Source organism: Thamnophis elegans, chromosome 2 (assembly GCF_009769535.1).
Source record: "Thamnophis elegans isolate rThaEle1 chromosome 2, rThaEle1.pri, whole genome shotgun sequence".
Taxonomy (NCBI): Eukaryota; Metazoa; Chordata; class Lepidosauria; order Squamata; family Colubridae; genus Thamnophis; species Thamnophis elegans.
This window is the reverse complement of record NC_045542.1, coordinates 38,769,326-38,786,848: the sequence shown is the minus strand read 5'-3', so window position 1 is coordinate 38,786,848 and position 17,523 is coordinate 38,769,326. Positions and strand designations below refer to the sequence as shown.

The following is a 17,523-nucleotide window of genomic DNA, read 5'->3' as shown; positions in this document are numbered from 1 at the left end:
AATATTTTCAATTTTGGCATTCTGATCTCCAGCTACAAACCTGCTTCTTGATTCTTTTTCTCTTATTCCGCATCTTTATATCATCTAGAAGAAACAGCTTGAAAAACTTATCTCATTCCAGACTGAGGAAAAGAAACAAACAGTTTTCACACCCTGGTTTTCTCAGTTGCTGCTTCCTTTCCTGTTACTTCTACTCATTAGGGAATCTATCATTTGCCCATTTACTTTGGTTCCTGAGGTTTGGTTCTGTTTAATCCACTTCTTCATCCTGAGGTCCGTGGTTGCAGACACCCAGGCAGTCATCTTCCCTCCTTCTTGTCTCCTGTCCAATATTTCTATTGTTAGCTAGGACATCCTGATGATGGGGAGGAACACAGGTGCATACAACCTGTTCAGGCGGTCTATCTTTTCACTGCCATCATCCTGTACTATATAGTATAATCAAGCACTTTATCTTGTTTGGGCACTGGTGGCAGCTGGCATCAGCAAGTAGGCAAAAAGTGAAAAGGACAGAGATTGGGGAGTGGGGATAGGCAGGCGGGGGGAGTTCAAGAGGTGGCAGTCCCTTCCCTTATGGAAGTTCAGGGTTGGAAGGAACCAAGCTACAAATGGCTTGGATGAGAGTGGATCCTTCCCTAACAACTACTGGGATTCAGTTAATGACAACAGGGACTGCCAAATGTGTTGTTGCTAAATGATGCAGTCACATGACACTACATTTTATAACCATATCACTTAGCAATGTTAATTCTGGTCCTAATTACCATTCTTAGCCAAAGGCTACCTTTAATGAAGATTTAAAACTGAAGGAAGAAACATACTAACCTGCACAAAGCTGATGATTTAGACAAAAACACAAAGGATCTAGAAGGTTTACTAATAAACGTCAAGGAGCATAATGAAGAAAATGGGACTAAGATTAAATATAAAGAAAACCAAACTATTGGCAAGTACAGCAACCAGTTTTAGAATGAGTGTTGGTTTCTTGCCTGATACGTCCCTTCTCTGGGCAGGTGGAGACAACAGCTATGCATGGGTTAATTCTGTCAGTATCCAATAGGACTGAGTCTACCAAACATGATGTCATAGCCTCTGAGGTGTGTCCTCCCACTTTTGAAGAAGATAAGTAGACTGCTGTGCTGCTCTATGTGAATGCTCTCAACTGCTCATCTGTGAAGAGACCTTCTCTACAGCCTCTCTACAATCTAGGTTTGCACGGAAAAAAGGTGGGGATGGCTGCTGTCTCCACCTACCCAGAGAAGGGGCATATCAGGTAAGAAACCAGCACCCATTCTCCAAAGCTGGAGACAGCAGCCATGCATGGGACATACCAAAGCTTGGCCTGTCCACGGGTAGGATAGTGCACGGCCTAGGTGTCCTGTGAGGGAAGAACGTTTCGTAGAATCCACCTTCCAAAAGCCGCCTCCGCCGATGCGTACTTAATTTATAGTGGTGAATAAAAGGTGTTGGAGTAGTCCAGGTGGCCGCCCTGCAGATCTCCTCGACTGTGGCTTGGATAGCCCACGCTGCCGAGGTTACTGTGCTGTGAGCTGAGTAAGCTGTAATGTTAGATGGTGGAGTCAATTGATGAACTTAATATGCTTTCGAGATAGAAGATCTGATCCAGCGCCCTATCATGGAAGATGAGGCCTTTAAGCCCTTGTTGGCGGCGTGAAAAGAAACAAAAAGAGCCTCTGAATGCCTGAAGTCAGCTGTCCTGGTAATATAGACCTTGAGGGCTCAGCGCACATCCAACGTATGCCTTTTTCGTTCAAGCCAGTGTGTAGGGTTGGGACAAAAATTAGGGCGAATCAGATCTTGAGACCTGAATTTGCTTTAGGTACAAAGGTGGGTCGAGTCGGAAGACGACTGTCCAAGTGGAACACAGACAGGTCAGATCTGATGGAGAGTGCTGCCAACTCGGAGACCCGCCTCACAGATATGACGGCAACTAGAAAGACCACCTTCAGTGTGAGATGTTGCAGTGAAGATGAGCTGAGGGGCTAAAATGGAGGTTTGGTGATGAAGTCGAGGACTTTAGAAAGATCCTACGTAGGGAATCCTACTGTGGGTGACTGGAGGGCTCAGATTGGAAGCTCCTCTGAGGAACCGTCAGATGTGCAGGTGTAAGGAAAGCGATTTGGCAGAACGTAGAGAGAGAACCGAAGAGAGGACCACAACCTGGTGTCTGAGTGTGTTCAGAGCAAGTCCCTTGTCGAGGCCCAGTTGCAAGAATTCCAAAACGTGGGCAACTGAAGCCTTGAGTGGAGCAACGTTCCGAGACTGGCACCATGCCACAAACGTTTGCCAAGTGGCGTCATAAATTCTATTAGTAGAGGGGCTTGGATGGTCTTAATCACATTATCAGAGAGCTGGGCCGCTGCTAATGCTGACTGCTCAGCCTCCAGGTGATTAGACGAAGCCATTGGAGGTCGGGGTGATGGATGGACCCCTGATGAAGAAGAAACTTAATCATGGGAAGGCGCCAAGATGGACCCACTGATAGGTTGACCAAGTCCGCAAACCACAGACGACGCAGCCAATGGGAGGCAATGAGAACGAGCTCCGCCTCTTCCTCTAGCATTTTGCAAATCACTCTCTGTATCAGGGGGAAGGGAGGGAAGGCGTACAGAAGGCCAGGGGGCCATCTGCACCTCAGGGCGTCCGTCCCTTCTGCTCCTGGTGTCGTGTATCGAGTGCAGTACCTGGGAAGTTGTCTATTGGATCATGTTGCGAAGAGGTCCAGATTGGAAACTCCGTATCTCATAGTCAACTGCCTGAAGATGTGATGGTTCAGTTTCCACTCCGCTGGGTCAATCATCATGCGACTTAGCCAGTCCACCTGTGTGTTGTTGGTGCCTGAAACGTGTTCCGCGCAGAGGGAGAGTAAGTTGGCTTCCGCCCAGATCCCCAGGCAAAATGCCGAGACCAAGAGGGAAATGGCCCTCGTTCCCCCTTGGCGGTTGACTGCGCCTTGGCCGTCATGTTGTCTGTGAGTATCAGTACGTGGGAGTTGCGTACTGAGGAGCGGAAGCGGAGGAGGGCCAGATGGATTGCCCTCAGCTCCAGCCAATTCATGCTGTGGACTAGGTCGGAATTGGACCACAGACCTGACCTTCACCAATGAGCAACTGCTCTTGTCTTTTGATACAGCAACAGGAACCACTGGAGGTGGCAGCTATGAAGACGGGCCCATGGGAAAATGGAGAAACATGAGACCATCTTCCCGAGCAACTGGGACAGTTGGATCAGTGGAACCTATTGCTTGCTCCTCACTTCTCTGGCCAGATCCCGATCTCTGGAGACAGGAAGACCTTCCCCTGAACCAAGTCTATCAGTGCTCCCAGGTGAACCAGATGAGAGGTGGGAACTAAACGGCTCTTGTCCCGGTTTATGGAGAAGCCCTATTCCTGAAGCACCTGAATGGAGGTGTGGAGGTCCTAGAGAGCCAGGACAAGATGAGAATGTCGTCCAGGTAGCACAATATTCTTATGGGCCTGGCTCGCACGTGGGCCGTTACTACGGCAAGCAGTTTGGTGAAACCCCTCGGAGTGGATGACAGCCCGAAGGGGAGAACCCTCTATTGAAAATGGCTGCCTGCACAGACAAACCTCAGGAACTGTCTGTGCCTCTTGTGGATGGGCATGTGGAGATAAGTCTCCGTAAGGTCCACTAAGGTCAGGAGATCGTTTCTTCGCACACTCTCCAGGATGGAAAGAAGAGAGTGCATTTTGAATCTCCTGTATCTGATGAAACGATTGAGAAATTTGAAGTCGAGAATTGCTCTCCAGCCCCCCAAAGACTTCAGCATGATAAAGAGACGAGAGTAAAATCCTCATCCTGCCTGGCCTGGAGGCACAGGTTGAATAGCCCGAATATGGAGCAGGTGATGGATAGCCTGCTCCACCAGGCACCTCTTGAGAGGGTCCCTGGAGATTGGGCACGTGACGAAGTGGTTCGGAGAACTGGAGCGCAAGTCCAAGGTTAGGCCGAATCTGATGGTGGACCTGACCCATGGTGATGTCGTCCCAACGGTCCGCGAAGGCCACCAGTTGTCCCCCAATAGGGAGGGATTCCAGGCAGACATTTCTGCCTTTTAAAGGAACGGTTGGAGTTGTCCCTGAAGGATTTCCAAGGGGGAAACTGCTGGTTGTTCCTGCCTGATCTACTGGAGAAGGAGGGTCCCTGTCTGGGAGGAGCCTGACATTGTGGATAGGAGTTGGAGAAACTCCTGTTCTGCCCACGAAAGGGCTGTCAGCGATAGAAGGAATGATTCCGTCCTTCGTACTTTTTGGTAGAGGCCTGAAGGACCTTACGTTTGTCCTTAGATTCCACTAAGAGTGGCTCTAATGGAGGCCCAAAAAGGAGATTGGTGGAGTAAGAGGAGGAGGCAAGCCTCCACTTGGCCCTGACATCTGCCTGCCACTGCTTAAGCCAGAGAAGACACTGCAATGTGATGGAGGATGCGATAGACTTAGATGCAAAACGGGCCATGTTAAGAGATCCATCTGCAGTATATTCTAGGGCCGCCTTCAATTTATTGATGTCTCTGTGGGCTCTGGAATCTCTAGAGACAAGAGTCTCCTGGAGCTGTCTCAACCACAGGAGGGCAGACCTGCTGAAAAAGGAGGCCAAAATTGAGGCCCAGACAGCCCAGGCAGAGGCTTGATGCCCTTTAACGACTGTTTGTTCAAGCATCTTGTTCTCTGGGCGAAGAGAGACTTCTGGGCGGCCAAGGCTGCATTAGCAGAGGATAAACTCACCACCGGTAGGTCAATGGAAGGCACCTCAAACACTTTGGAGAGTTCTGGCCCCACATTGTAGAGATGTTTGTGCTGGGGAGAGGACCCGAACCTGGTGATACCCACTGATTTTAGACTACATCAAGAAAAAGCCTGGGCGACGGAATCGCGTCCTTCTCCATCTTGGGTTGGATGAAGAGTGGGTCAATAGTATCTGCCTTGTCTGGCTCTGGGAAGCCTTGGGTGGTGGAATACCAGCCTCTTTTTGAGCCTTAAACAGAAAAGGATGAAAAACAGCTGGTTTAAAAAGGCCAATAAAGGTAGGTGGGTCTGGTGGGAGACCCCCATCTTCTGACAGATCCGAATCTCTGGGCAGACATTCCTCTTCTCCGAAAACAGATTGCTGACTGGAAATTCCTGGAACCTAGTGCAATGATGACGCCAAACTTTCCCGATCTCTGTGGTGCCTGGAAGTAGATGAAGACCTGCGCGAGGTAGAATGAGAAGATTTATGCTGGAGACCAGCAGCGATGCCCCGCTCAATGGCCTCTGAGATAATTACAGCCATATCCGGAGCGTGGGTCAGAGGCCGGAAAGGGGGGATCTTTAAATTCTGGGAGGTAAGATCTGGTTCTGGAGTAAGGCTCCTGGCATCCCCCAATTCATCCCCACAGAAGCTGCGGACCCCCACTCCCCTGGCATTACGGTTGAATGGGAGAGGCCGCTGGGGACAATTTCTCTTTGGAATCCGACGATAGCTCGTCTGGGGGGCTAGCATGTACGACCTCCTGAACCTGGAAGGGATGAGGGGAGGCTAAATGCCTAGTCTTCTCCCTAGCCCTCCTGGGGGGAGCCTGGGTACAGCCATTCCCTTCCCCTGGGTGCCCCCAGAAGCTGCCCTGTGACTGGGCCTAGAGGCCTTGGCTACTGGTTCGGAAGGAGCTCAGCGATGACCCTGCGCTTTGGTGGTCTAGTGTCCAAAGAAACCACCGAAGGAGTTTGCGCTGGGGAAGGAACCGAAGATCCAAGAGGTTCCTGGATGGAATGCGAAGCCATGGCCTGTATTTACAACCGATGTTTTCAAAATGGTCGCCAGGAGAGTCGCACCTAAACAAAATGACCACCCGCATGCAAGAAGCCTCTGGCACGAAGGCGCAGTAAGGTAGCGTTGGCAGCAAGCGGTAACATTGGCCTGCAATGCCCAGCAGCATGGTGGAGACGCTGCAAGGAGTCTGGAGATGGTGGCGGTAGCAGCAGCCATGCAGCGGTGGCGAGACGCCGCAGCAGCAGGGACAGCGGCAACAATGCTGGCGGTGGCACGCCAAGCAGCTGAAAGGTTGCAAGGTGGAGGTGAGGCGATCAAGGCGCTGCTGCTACAAATTGCAGCCTCCAACAGCCGGTAGTCAGCAAGGGGGAAAAGGCTGGAAGCCCTTTGCAGTCCCTTGGAGCTGGCAGAGGAAAGCCGGCGCTGCTGATGCCCTGAGTCCCCTCAGGGAAAAGGGTGGCCTATAAATGTCAAATAAATGACTAAAAAATGACTAAAAGAGAAGCCTCATGGTCTGAGGAAAATGGCCCTTATGTCACATCGGAGCCTCCCACGAGGTTCCTGAAGCACCGGGAGGGCTGAAGTCCAAACGGCGCTTTGATATCCTTCCCTGCCTTCCTGGAATCCAATTAGAGGCAGGGGCAACTATAGAGAGAATTTTGAATGAATTTTGAAGAAAAAACTAATGTAATCTAATAATTTGGAAAAAAAAGTTAGAGAGAGCAGTTAGCACAGCCAGTCCAAAATCGACTGAGTCTAAAAAGCGGGAGGACACACCTCAGGGGCTATGACGTCACATTTGATAGACTATTGGATACTGACAGAGTTAACCCATGCATGGCTGCTGTCTCCACCAACTTTGGAGAATTTATAATATAGACATCAATGTGGTAAATAACTTCTACCTTTTAGAATCAACCATCAACAAAAAAAGAACAAACTTTCAATTTTTGAATTTTGGTGTTTGTCTTGTCCATAATGTCCAATGCTATCATCCAATCTTTTTTTAAGTAACCTCAATATTTTAAAGCCATTCTGATTTAGCATTGTTATTTTATGGTTTTATTCTTTATTATTCAGAATAAAGTTGGGTGGCCTCATAAGTACAATTTATAAAAAAGACTCCTGAGACTATCCTAGACAGGCAAGAAAACAAACCAAAGGATTGCTGAACAATTCAACCCAGAATCCCCATTAGAGGCACAAATGACCAATTTCAAGTTATCCAATACATTATGAAAAGACTTACCCTATTTTTCAGAGTATAAGATGCACAGGAGTATAAGACACACCAAGATTTTGAAGAGGCACATTAAAAAAAAAGATTTTGCACTCTGTAAACCTCCCAAAAACGAGCCCGTTTTTTTAAAAAACAGACCCATTTTTGTCAAAAAAAAAAATGCAACATGAAATGCATAGCTTTTAGGAGGCTTATAGAGTGCTCCTGGGAGCTGGGGGGGGGGGCAAAATTGAACAAAAAAGCAGCTCATTTTTCGCTCATTTCTGCCCTCCCCAGCCCTCAGGAGCACTCTGGAAGCCTCCTAAAGGCTATGAACGGCCATTTTGGTGGAGGGGACGGGGTTTCAGGAGGCAAAAAATGCTGTATTCAGTGTATAAGACGCACCCAGATTTTCAGCCTCTTTTTTTGAGGGGAAAAGGTGCATCTTATACTCCGAAAAATATGGTAGTTCTCTAGAAAAGACTGTAATAGTGAGGATAAAAAGAAAGAAGACAATCAGCAGCAAGGTGCATAGACTCAATTATAGCAGCAATGGAAACATTCAACTATTGGAAGACCAGGTTAGTGTCAGATTGTTCAGGAAGAAAAATATATTTATGTGATTACTAAGAGTCAATACCAACTCAATGACACATAATTAATCAGTACCTATGTCACATAATTCCAACCTCAATTGTCATGAACTGTGACACTGATATGCAGCAATTCCATCACTGAATTCTGAAGGTTACAAAAGCTACCAAAAGACTTGAAGGCTGCAGGTGATCCACTCCTGCTTTATTTTTTTGTTTGTCTGTATCCCGCCTTTACTATTTCTACAAATAACTCAAGGTGGTGAATATATCCAACACACTTTCCTCCTCCTATTTTTCCCACAGCAACAATCTTGTCAGATGAGTTGGGCTGAGAGTGTGACTGGCACAGGGTCACCCAGCTGGCTTTCTTAGCTAAGCTGGGACTAGAATTCATGGTCTCTTGGTTTCTAATTAGAGCCTAAACAACTGACAGTAAAAATACAATTACTGAGGCAAATTGAAGCATGGTACTAGAAAAAGAAATGTAACCATCAATTGGTAAGGACAAGTCATAAGTACAGATGAAGCCAAGCCATAAGTACAAATGAAGCCACTTTAATAAGTTGATCTCCTATTAAATAACAAATGCCAATCCACCACATCAGAAGAAACCAAGTCTCTTAGAGATAAACTACAACCATGAACTATTTTTAAAATTACTCATTTTGAAAATATAAAAAAGAACATCAGTCTAGCATTAATTAATATGTCTCCAATTCTTACCTCTGTTTAGATGGTGTGCTAACCAAAGCAGATTCTTCTTTAAAAGAAAGTTTCCAGGATTCATCTGGTTTATGGTCACTCTGGCCCAATTCTTCCATGACCCAGTCACGTAAATCTTCTGGGAAGTTACTCCAAGCTCTTTTTGAACTTGGTTCATCAAAATAGATTGACTAGATTTTCAAAATAGAATATTGAAAAATATATTTCACAATGTAAGTTTCCAGAAGTAATAATTACTTTAATAAATTCCACAATAACTTTAAATACTAGGTAGTTATTGGATCCATTCAACAAACCATCACTTAGTATAATATATGAGCTACTGCTCTTTCAATTTCCAATTAATACACCCTTTGCTGCAAGTTTAAATCAGAAATGTATTCAAATGTGCACAGGTTATTTATTTTACAAACTTCCCTATTAACATATCTAAATCTCCTACAACTGCCATGACAGTACTGTACTGTCAATAGACTGAGGCATATTCAAAAACATGCAGTTCTGTCTGTTTTCATATTGCAGTAGTAGTATCTTTGGCTCATATCTTCTCATACTATGTTTTCTACAAAAGTTCCCGAGACATTACTAATGGCCCAGAATTCAAACTTTCTCTGATGAGTCCTGTGAATGCTACGTTCAACATCTCTCATCAAATCAAGATTTAAGGAAAACTGCAGATGTATTAAAATTATTGAAATAGCCTCCAGAATATGACAGCAATTAATAGCCATGTAACCTGACCTGGTTTTACAGTTTTTGCAACATGGTCATGCTCAGCATCCTTGCTACCTGTCCTTACCCTACATTTTTCTTATGCATCTTATCACATGTAACGGTGCTAAAATATTTTACTTCTTAATGTTAATACTAGTTTATTCTAAACTAGTGGTAACATCATCCTGTGATGTATTATTCACAATAAGCAACTAGAGTAAACCCAGGCATTGATTTGGGACATTATTATGGGAGCTCTGGCATGGGCAAATGAATCTAGTACTTTTGCATTTTTAGTGTGCCTCAAAGCAGTCTTAGTTTATTTCTTTTAGCCTAATTCTCAAGGTGGGGGGATTGTTCACTCCCCAGAGTTTTTGAATAACTGGGCAGCCATATAAATTGTATTAATAAATAAAAGAAGCCCTAATCAGTTCTCTCTTCCCATAAATAGAAATATGAAACATACTGATTTTAAATTATAGCAAAGAATTATATATTTACCATGTATGATGGAAGTGCTTTCAATATGCCTGATTCAGGTTTTTGTGTAAATGGTCCCTCCAACACTCCTCTCTTTAGCATATGAAGAAGCAGTTTTGCATATAAGTTTCTATTCTTTCTACCAACAATTCCTGTACCAGCACCTGAAGGCTCACAAAGTTTTTTAATCCAAACAGCACACCTGTAACGTTCTGAAGAAGGCAAAAGATACATTTAGGAAACAGAAAATAGTAACTATTTCTCCATCCTGAAGTCAAACATGCAACTTCTTTATTTCAGGATAAAGATTACAAAACAAATGTATTACTTAAAATGCTATGCAGAATATTATCCTTAAGTACCTAATAACACAAGAAACATTAAGATGTGGACAGACTGATACATTTACTTTTAAGTTAAGACTTTTTTTAAAAAATAAACAGTTGCATGCTACATTAATAAACAATTATATGCTACATTAATTTTTAAATTAATTGGCAAATTAATTAATTTAATTAATTGGGTTTTTATTTTAACATATTTATTCATGTGAAAAGAAAATGATTCTTTCTGGGCTTGTTTAGACAGCCAAAGTGTGACTCCTTTGAAAATTAGGCAAGTTCTTATACCAACTCCAGTAAGCAATGATTGACTGGGAAGCAAATAAATACATTTTTAACCTTCAAATTCAAAGGAGAAATTTACATTATAGACTAATCCTAATATGAAGATTGAGAGGATGGAAAATATTTTGCTACATTTACCGACTGCATCTTTTTCCTCTGATGATTCTGGGAATTTAACAGTTGTTCCAAACAAAAAGTTGTTCTCCTTGTGTAGCTTTCTTTCAAGTTGAATTGAATCATAACTCCTTTTATTTACCTCAGGTTTGCAAATGACTAGCTTTCTATCCAACTGCTCTGATCACTGTATCAAGTTCTCTAATTTTTTTCTTATCCTTAACTCATAAGGTAATTTAAAAATAAAATAAATTTAACTTAGGCATGTTAATGTTCTCCAAACTCTCTACCACTTTTATTTATATATTTATATACCATATTTAAAAACTGTCCATCTCCTCAGAGAGCGACTCTGGGCAGGGTACAAATAAGTACAATACCAGTAACATAAAAACTATACATAAATATTATAATAAAAACAGTTAGCACAGGAATGGTAAAAGTTCAAGATTAAAACAGTGGAGGGGTTTCGGAATACTAGCCAGCCAAATGGCTGCATGCTCTTCTGTGAGCCCCAAGCAATTACAGACTAAAAGGAAGGTTGGGGCAGGTCTCACCTATGCGGGGAGAAGGTTCCAAAGGGCAGAAGGGACAACAGCAGAGAAAGCTCTTTTCCTGGGCCCTGACAGTTGCAATTCTTTAACCAAAAGGGTTCGCAAATATCTTCCCTGTCTGACCGAGTGGGATGGGCCAATATAATAGAGTGAGGACAGTTCTACAGGGAATCTGGCCACATGCTATGTACGGCTTTAAAAAGCATAAACACATCTTGAATTGGACCCAGACGCAAACCAACCCCCAAAGCAGATTCTGCAGCAGAGGTATTACATGTGCTATTCTAGGGGCACCTACACAGCCTCATTCTGTACCAGCTGAAGCTTCTGAGTACTTTTCAATAGTAGACCTATCTAGCGCACATTGCATTAGTACAGACAGGAGATGACCAGAAATGAGATGACCAGAGATGACTGAGCAAAGAGCCTCCCTACCCAAGAATGAGTGTAACTGTCACACAACATGAAGTTGAGCAAAGGCTCTCCTAGCCACAAATGTTGCTTGCTCTTCGAGCAAGAGCCATGAGTCCAGGAGGGTCCCTAGATTGAGCATCTGTCTGAGGTAGTGCCAAACCATCCAAAACCAAGATGATAAATAAATCCACCATCATCCACCCACAGCCACCTCACTTTACCAAGGTTGAGCTGAAGTCTGTTGTTTCCTATCCAGACCCCCATAGCATTCTATTTTTGTGTTTTGCACTAAAAGTATGAAGGGAAAATCATGTATCTGCCAGTATGTAAGGTTCTTCCAAATCACATTTTCCAGTAATTTTAAGAATTAAGTAACATTATTGCTTATTTTACTGAGTCATGTTTCTATATAATGCAAAATAAAATATGAAATGCATCAATTGTCTAATCTTTACCTGATTTATGAGGTAGTTTTAAAACATATGACTTCATATCCACAACATAATGGTCAAATTCTGAATCCAATTTCTCCCATGCTTCTTCTTCACTGCTCATTGTGCTCAGTCAATAAACTATGTACAGATGTGTTCTTCAAGATTACTGGGGGGGGGGGGGGGGAAATCATTCAGAAAATCAGAATCAGATTATATCTGGTATATTCCTAACTTAAAAGGGGCATCAAACATTACACAAAATATTTCCCCCGAGGCAATAATAATATTTCTTGCCCTCCTCCCTTTATATACCTTTCAGAATAGAAATTTTAATTATACTGAAAATGAAAATTATACCCAAAATTAAAGCTTTTATATTTTGCTGTTTTTATCTTAGTAGATACATTTTTCCAAATAATACATGTTATGAATAAGTTCTAATATATACAGTGAAGCATCAAATAGCATCCAATCCAAAAGCACCAATGATCCAAAGATCACTGCTTTGGATGGTTATAGGAAGTTTTAGAGTTCCCACTGGAATTGGAGACAAAGCGAAAGGGATGTTGTAGGGACATCCAAAATATTGAGGCTCTCAATGTCATTTTAAGTACGCTCAGGGGGAAGTAAATAGCTATCTTTTTTATGTACTGAAATTATAGGATATATAGCAGACTTGCTTTTTGATTAGCATTTTTAATGAGAGATGATCAAAAATTTAACAAGCCGGTTATTTAAATTTGCTTTGCAAATAGAAATCCATGCTGCTGATTGTTTTTTTTTCAACCTAGCCTACATAAAAATTGCCAAAGCATTTTTTAATTGTGTATGTTTTATTATTATTAAGTATTTTCTTGGGCTTTGTTTTGGTAGAGTGGGGTGGCAGCTAATAGTAAGCACACAACTCACAACTTCTAGGATATAAAAAAAGGCAAATGGAGTTACAAGCTCCATTGTTTTCTATGACCCAAATAATTTAAAACTTTGAACTGTTCCCCTGAACTTTCAGCAACTGGGATATTTTTCATTTGGTTAATCACAAGTATATGAAATATTTGAGATGGGGAAATTTAGAATTTTAATATGTACTCAGACTCAACTTCAGTATTATGAGCACACCAGTGGTGGGATACGACCGGTACGCCCCAATACGGGCGTACTAGAGCCTGCTGGGAACACCAGGTACCGTTCCGGTACGGTGCTCCAGAGGGCCCGCCCGCCCTCCTTACCTCTATTTGAGCGAATCGAGGCTTCTGCGCACGGAGCGTAGACCACCTGTGCAACGCTCCGCCGAGCAGCTGAAGCATTGCAGAGCGTCGCGGGTGGTAAGTACGCATACGCGCGCTGCATGCATGCATGCATGTGGTGGATGCCCGGCCCCATTGAACTGTATCAGTTGCAACAGGATCCGGAACCCACCACTGGAGCACACACTGAGGTAATTCCGATAAGGAATATTGCTTTATCTACCTGTTGTCATTTCAGGGAGTCCTCGATTTACCACAATTGAGCCCAAACTTTCCACCACTGAGCAAGAGAGTTGTTAACTGAATTTTGCCCCAGTTTACAATCTTTCTTGCAACAAGAATCACTGCAGTTGTTAAATTAGTAACAAGTTTATTAAGTGAATCAGACTTCCCCACTGATTTTGCTTGTCAGATGATCAGAAAAGGTGATCATATGATCCCGTAACATGCAACCATCATAAATATATGCCAATTGCCAAGTGACTGAATTTTGATCACATGATCACAGGGAATGTGGAAAATGGACATGAGTCCTTTTTTTTCACTTTCTTTGAACGGTTACTAAATGAATGGTTGCAAATTGAGAACTACCTGTATTAAAAGCAGGCCATTAATTCACACTGTTTACACTTAAGATATTTTTGTGATGGTCTTCAAGTTCCCCACAGAATAGAACTTGAAGAAAATTACAAAAGTATCTAGGTGTAACAAAACTTTTCTTTTTTTGGACCATTCCAGGGAATTCGCTTCAGCAATCCAATCAAAATATTACAAGTCTGTGTTTCCTGCAACAGCTATACTATCACAAACTTCAGTGCTATTTTAATTATCAAATCATCATAAAAACCAAGGCAATAATTACCAGTCATTCCCAACCTATAGTGAATCGAGTATAGAAACTGCGGTCTCAACCCCACAAATTATTAACGCTATCACACAGTTAATCCTAACTCATAAGAATTATTATAGAATCTATAAAATTATATATAGAATAATGAATTCTTTCTCAGTATAACTAGGTATAAAACTAAATTGAAACAAGCTTGCAGAACAAATGACCATACATTGCCAAAATGTATAAGAGTTGTTTAATATTTTCCAATCAGAGGGCAGAAGCCATTGTTTCCAGAAAAAAGCCAAATAAGTGATCCTCTTCTTTCTATGAAAATGTAATTACTTCAATGCTACTCAAAAGTTTGAATCTCTAACTCAGTGGTTCCTAACCTTTTTTGGTCATGCCCCATCTAAGCATCTCTAAAATTCTGATGCCCCTCCCCCCATATATAATTCTTACTTTACTCAAAAAGTGAACTCTACTCACGATGAGGAAGCCTAAAAGGCCATTAACAAGGTTCAAATTGCCCCCATTAAAAATCAACCCACCCCCCCCCTAGGGCATGGGCCCTACCTTGGAAGCCACTGCTCTAACTACAACAGTCTCACCCATGACTGAGTAAATCAGGGTATGTGCATATATGTGTGTGTTTATGTTCACAACCCACTGAACCATATTCAATAACGGTTCATAAAATGTGTTGGTCTAATTTGTGGTTCATTAAGTCAAACCACCCAGAGCCACTAAGTTCGGTGGGATTTATATATCACATGGGATAGCAACACCAAACCTCTGTCGCATGGACAACCTTCTCCCAAGCAGAAGACATCGAAGCATAGTCAGCCGAACAAATAAGTTTAAAAATAGTTTCTATCCTTGGGCTGTCAGACTCTTAAAAACAACCACAATCACCCCGCACATGCAGAAACGTGTGACTAGTTTTTCTTTTTCTTTCTTTTTTCTAATTACTTGCAGAGAGATTAATCTTTATACTATTTACGTTGTTTGTATTTTTTGTCATGGATTGCACCAGTGAGGCTAAAACCCGTTTCGTTGTATACATGATGTACAATGACAATAAAGGTTACACTATACAAGCACACTCCCCCCACCCACCCACACACATCTCAAGAGGATTTCAAGAAATGTGCCCAACGGGAAACTTTTGCAGTCTTTTGGCTCTTCAACCCCAACCTTCCTGACCATATAGCCCCGGTTTACCTCACGCAGTCCACCACGACGTCGGAGGCTTTGGGGGCACCGCTTCCCACTGAGGGGAGGGATTATTAGCACAACCCCTTCTTCCCCAAGGGTGGGAAATGAATGCAAAAGAGGTCTAAAGGCGTGAGACGGAAGCGGGGGACCGAACTGTCTCGGAGACGCTCAAACTCTCGTCACCGACGCGGCTACGCCTCCTCCACCACCATCTCCTCCTCCTACTGCGAAGGGGATACATGAGACTGGGCAAACCCAAGGCGGTGCTTCAGGCCCGCGGAGGAAACCCGGGACCGACGCAACCGCTGCTAGGAACCCATCCACACAACCCAACGGCTCCCGCCCAACTCTCTCTCTCTCTCTCTCACTCAGCGAGGGAATGGCGAGCACACCCAAGTGATTTCCGCTTCCGGTGAGAAGCTTGGCGGGCGGTTGCCGCGCAACGCGGAGTTTGTGAGAGTTCTTGGAACGTTAGAATTCGGTCCGGGAGGGGCGGAATTGGAGGGCTGGTGGGGTTGTTTTTAGTGGGGTGGGGGAAACGAAGGAAGGAAAGCTGCTGACTTTTGGAATTAAAAAAACAAAAGCTCGGGTTTGGGCAGGAAGAGTAACCTCACCCCCCCCCCTTAGTGAAGGTGAGTCCCTGGGGCTTTGCAGGTAAGTACAGGTAGTCCTTGACTTACATCCACCACAGGTAAGCTTACCCCCCTTAGTGAAGGTGAGTCCCTGGGGCTTTGCAGGTAAATATCGGTAGTCCTCGACTTACGTCCACCACAGAGCCCCACATTTCTGTTGCTAAGGGAGAAATTTGTTAAGTGAGTTTTGTGCCCCATTTTACCGACCTTTCTTACCACGTTTGGTAAGGAAATCACTGTGGTTGTTAAACAGTTGTTTAAAGTAGCAACACCGTTGTTAAGTGAATCTGGCTTCCCCAGTGACTTTGCTTGTCGGAAGGTCACAAAAGGGGCTCACAGGACCCCAGGACGCTAAATATGACCCAGTTGCCAAGCATTCGAATCTTGATCATGTGATTGTGGGAATGCTGCAACGGTCATAAATATGAAAAGGGGTCATGAGTCACTTTTTTTCAGTGCCTTTGTAACTTCGAAGATTCACTAAATGAATTGTTGTAAATCGAGGACTACCTGTATAACTTTTTAATAAGGGGGTGGGTTCTGGTTTTAGTGTCCTCCAGGAGTGTTGGGAATGGTGAAAGGACTGGTGCCTTCGATCGTGTCTTTACACTAGTATGGATGCACCCTTTTTGGATAGGGAGAGGGAAACTAGTTTTCCATCTTGGCTTCCTGCATTAAAGGCAAAGGAACGGCTTTAAAAGAGAGGGACAAAAGGAGCTGCTGCCTGGATTGGCTGCAATCTACACCTCTTACTTTAACAGGGTTTTGTTTCATCTTCTGTGCCTCTTTACGCTTCTTTGATTTGTTGTTTCACTGGGTTGTTATTTCATTGGGTTGTTGTTTTGTGTGTATGGGGGGAGGGAGATATTGAAGAATATAAAAGATGACTAAAATGGTTTTGAGATTGAAAAGGTAAAATACTTGGGAATCGCTGACAAATACAAATTGTGTGTTAATTCAAAATAATTATGTTAAAAGTTAAGATATGTTAAGGTGGGAGAAAATGCAGGTGTTGTAATGTGTAATACTGTGATACTGTGATCATAAAAGTGAGTACACCCCCTCACATTTTGTAAACATATCTTTTCATCTGATAACACTGAAGAAATGACACTTGGCTACAATGTAAAGTAGTGCATATACAGCTTGTATAATAGTATAAATATGCTGGGGAGGGCAAAAACCGGCCCTACGAGCAAACTGGAAGTGACTTCCGGTTTGTCCGTAGGTGCATTTTTCACCCTTTGGAGCCTTCAGGGAAGCCTCCGGAGGTTGAAAATCAGCCGTACGAACAAACCAGAAGTCACCATTCCTGAACTTCCAGATTCCCTGTAGGTCCATTTTTCGCCCTCCGGAGGATTCAGGGAAGTTCCTGAGGCCTCCGAAGGATGTCCGGGGGGGGGGCTGCTTTCACCCTCCCTAGGCTTTTAGAAAGCCTCTGGAGCTTGGGGAAGGTGAAAAAACCCACAGCAAAAGCAGGGGGGCACTGATGTATGTAGCACACTGGCGTACGACACCCCCCTGTGCTCCCCCCGCTTTTGGCATGCCAGCAAAAAAAGGTTTGCCATCAGTGTCCTAACTGCTCGCGGTTTGTTTGTTTTTTAGACAAACAGAAAACCATATTTCAATTTCGTACAGTGTGTTGATTGGTTACAAAACTTTTGTGCATCCTCACCATAGTCTTCACTTACAATTTATATAGAATCTCATATTAACAATCTGATATATATGTATACAATTATTATCATTGTTAAACATTTATTTGACTATAACTATTATTACTTCATTTTATGTGAGATATTCTAAAGTTTGAATAAATTTATATTATGACATTTCATTACATCATCCTAAGTCCATCCACTAGTAATACTTCTTTATAAAATTCTCTAGCATATTTCACTTCCATATTTTTTTTGTCTAACCATTAATAAGA

The 17,523-nt window shown here is 43.2% G+C and overlaps 1 protein-coding gene across 4 annotated transcripts in view; it reads right to left on the bottom strand.

The window, feature by feature from the left end:
- Positions 1-15,306, bottom strand: part of CEP112 (centrosomal protein 112) — a 277,780-nt gene extending 262,474 nt beyond the window's left edge. For all 4 annotated transcript variants that reach the window (XM_032211002.1, XM_032211004.1, XM_032211003.1 and 1 more), the window contains exons 1-4: positions 14,965-15,306; positions 11,683-11,827; positions 9,541-9,731; positions 8,326-8,495 (exon numbers count right to left, since the gene is read on the bottom strand). In XM_032211002.1, coding sequence (XP_032066893.1) covers positions 8,326-8,495; positions 9,541-9,731; positions 11,683-11,782 — 461 coding nt within the window. In that variant the 5' untranslated portion in view covers positions 11,783-11,827; positions 14,965-15,306. The remainder of the gene's footprint in view (positions 1-8,325; positions 8,496-9,540; positions 9,732-11,682; positions 11,828-14,964) is intronic.
- Between the last annotated feature and the right edge of the window lie 2,217 nt (positions 15,307-17,523).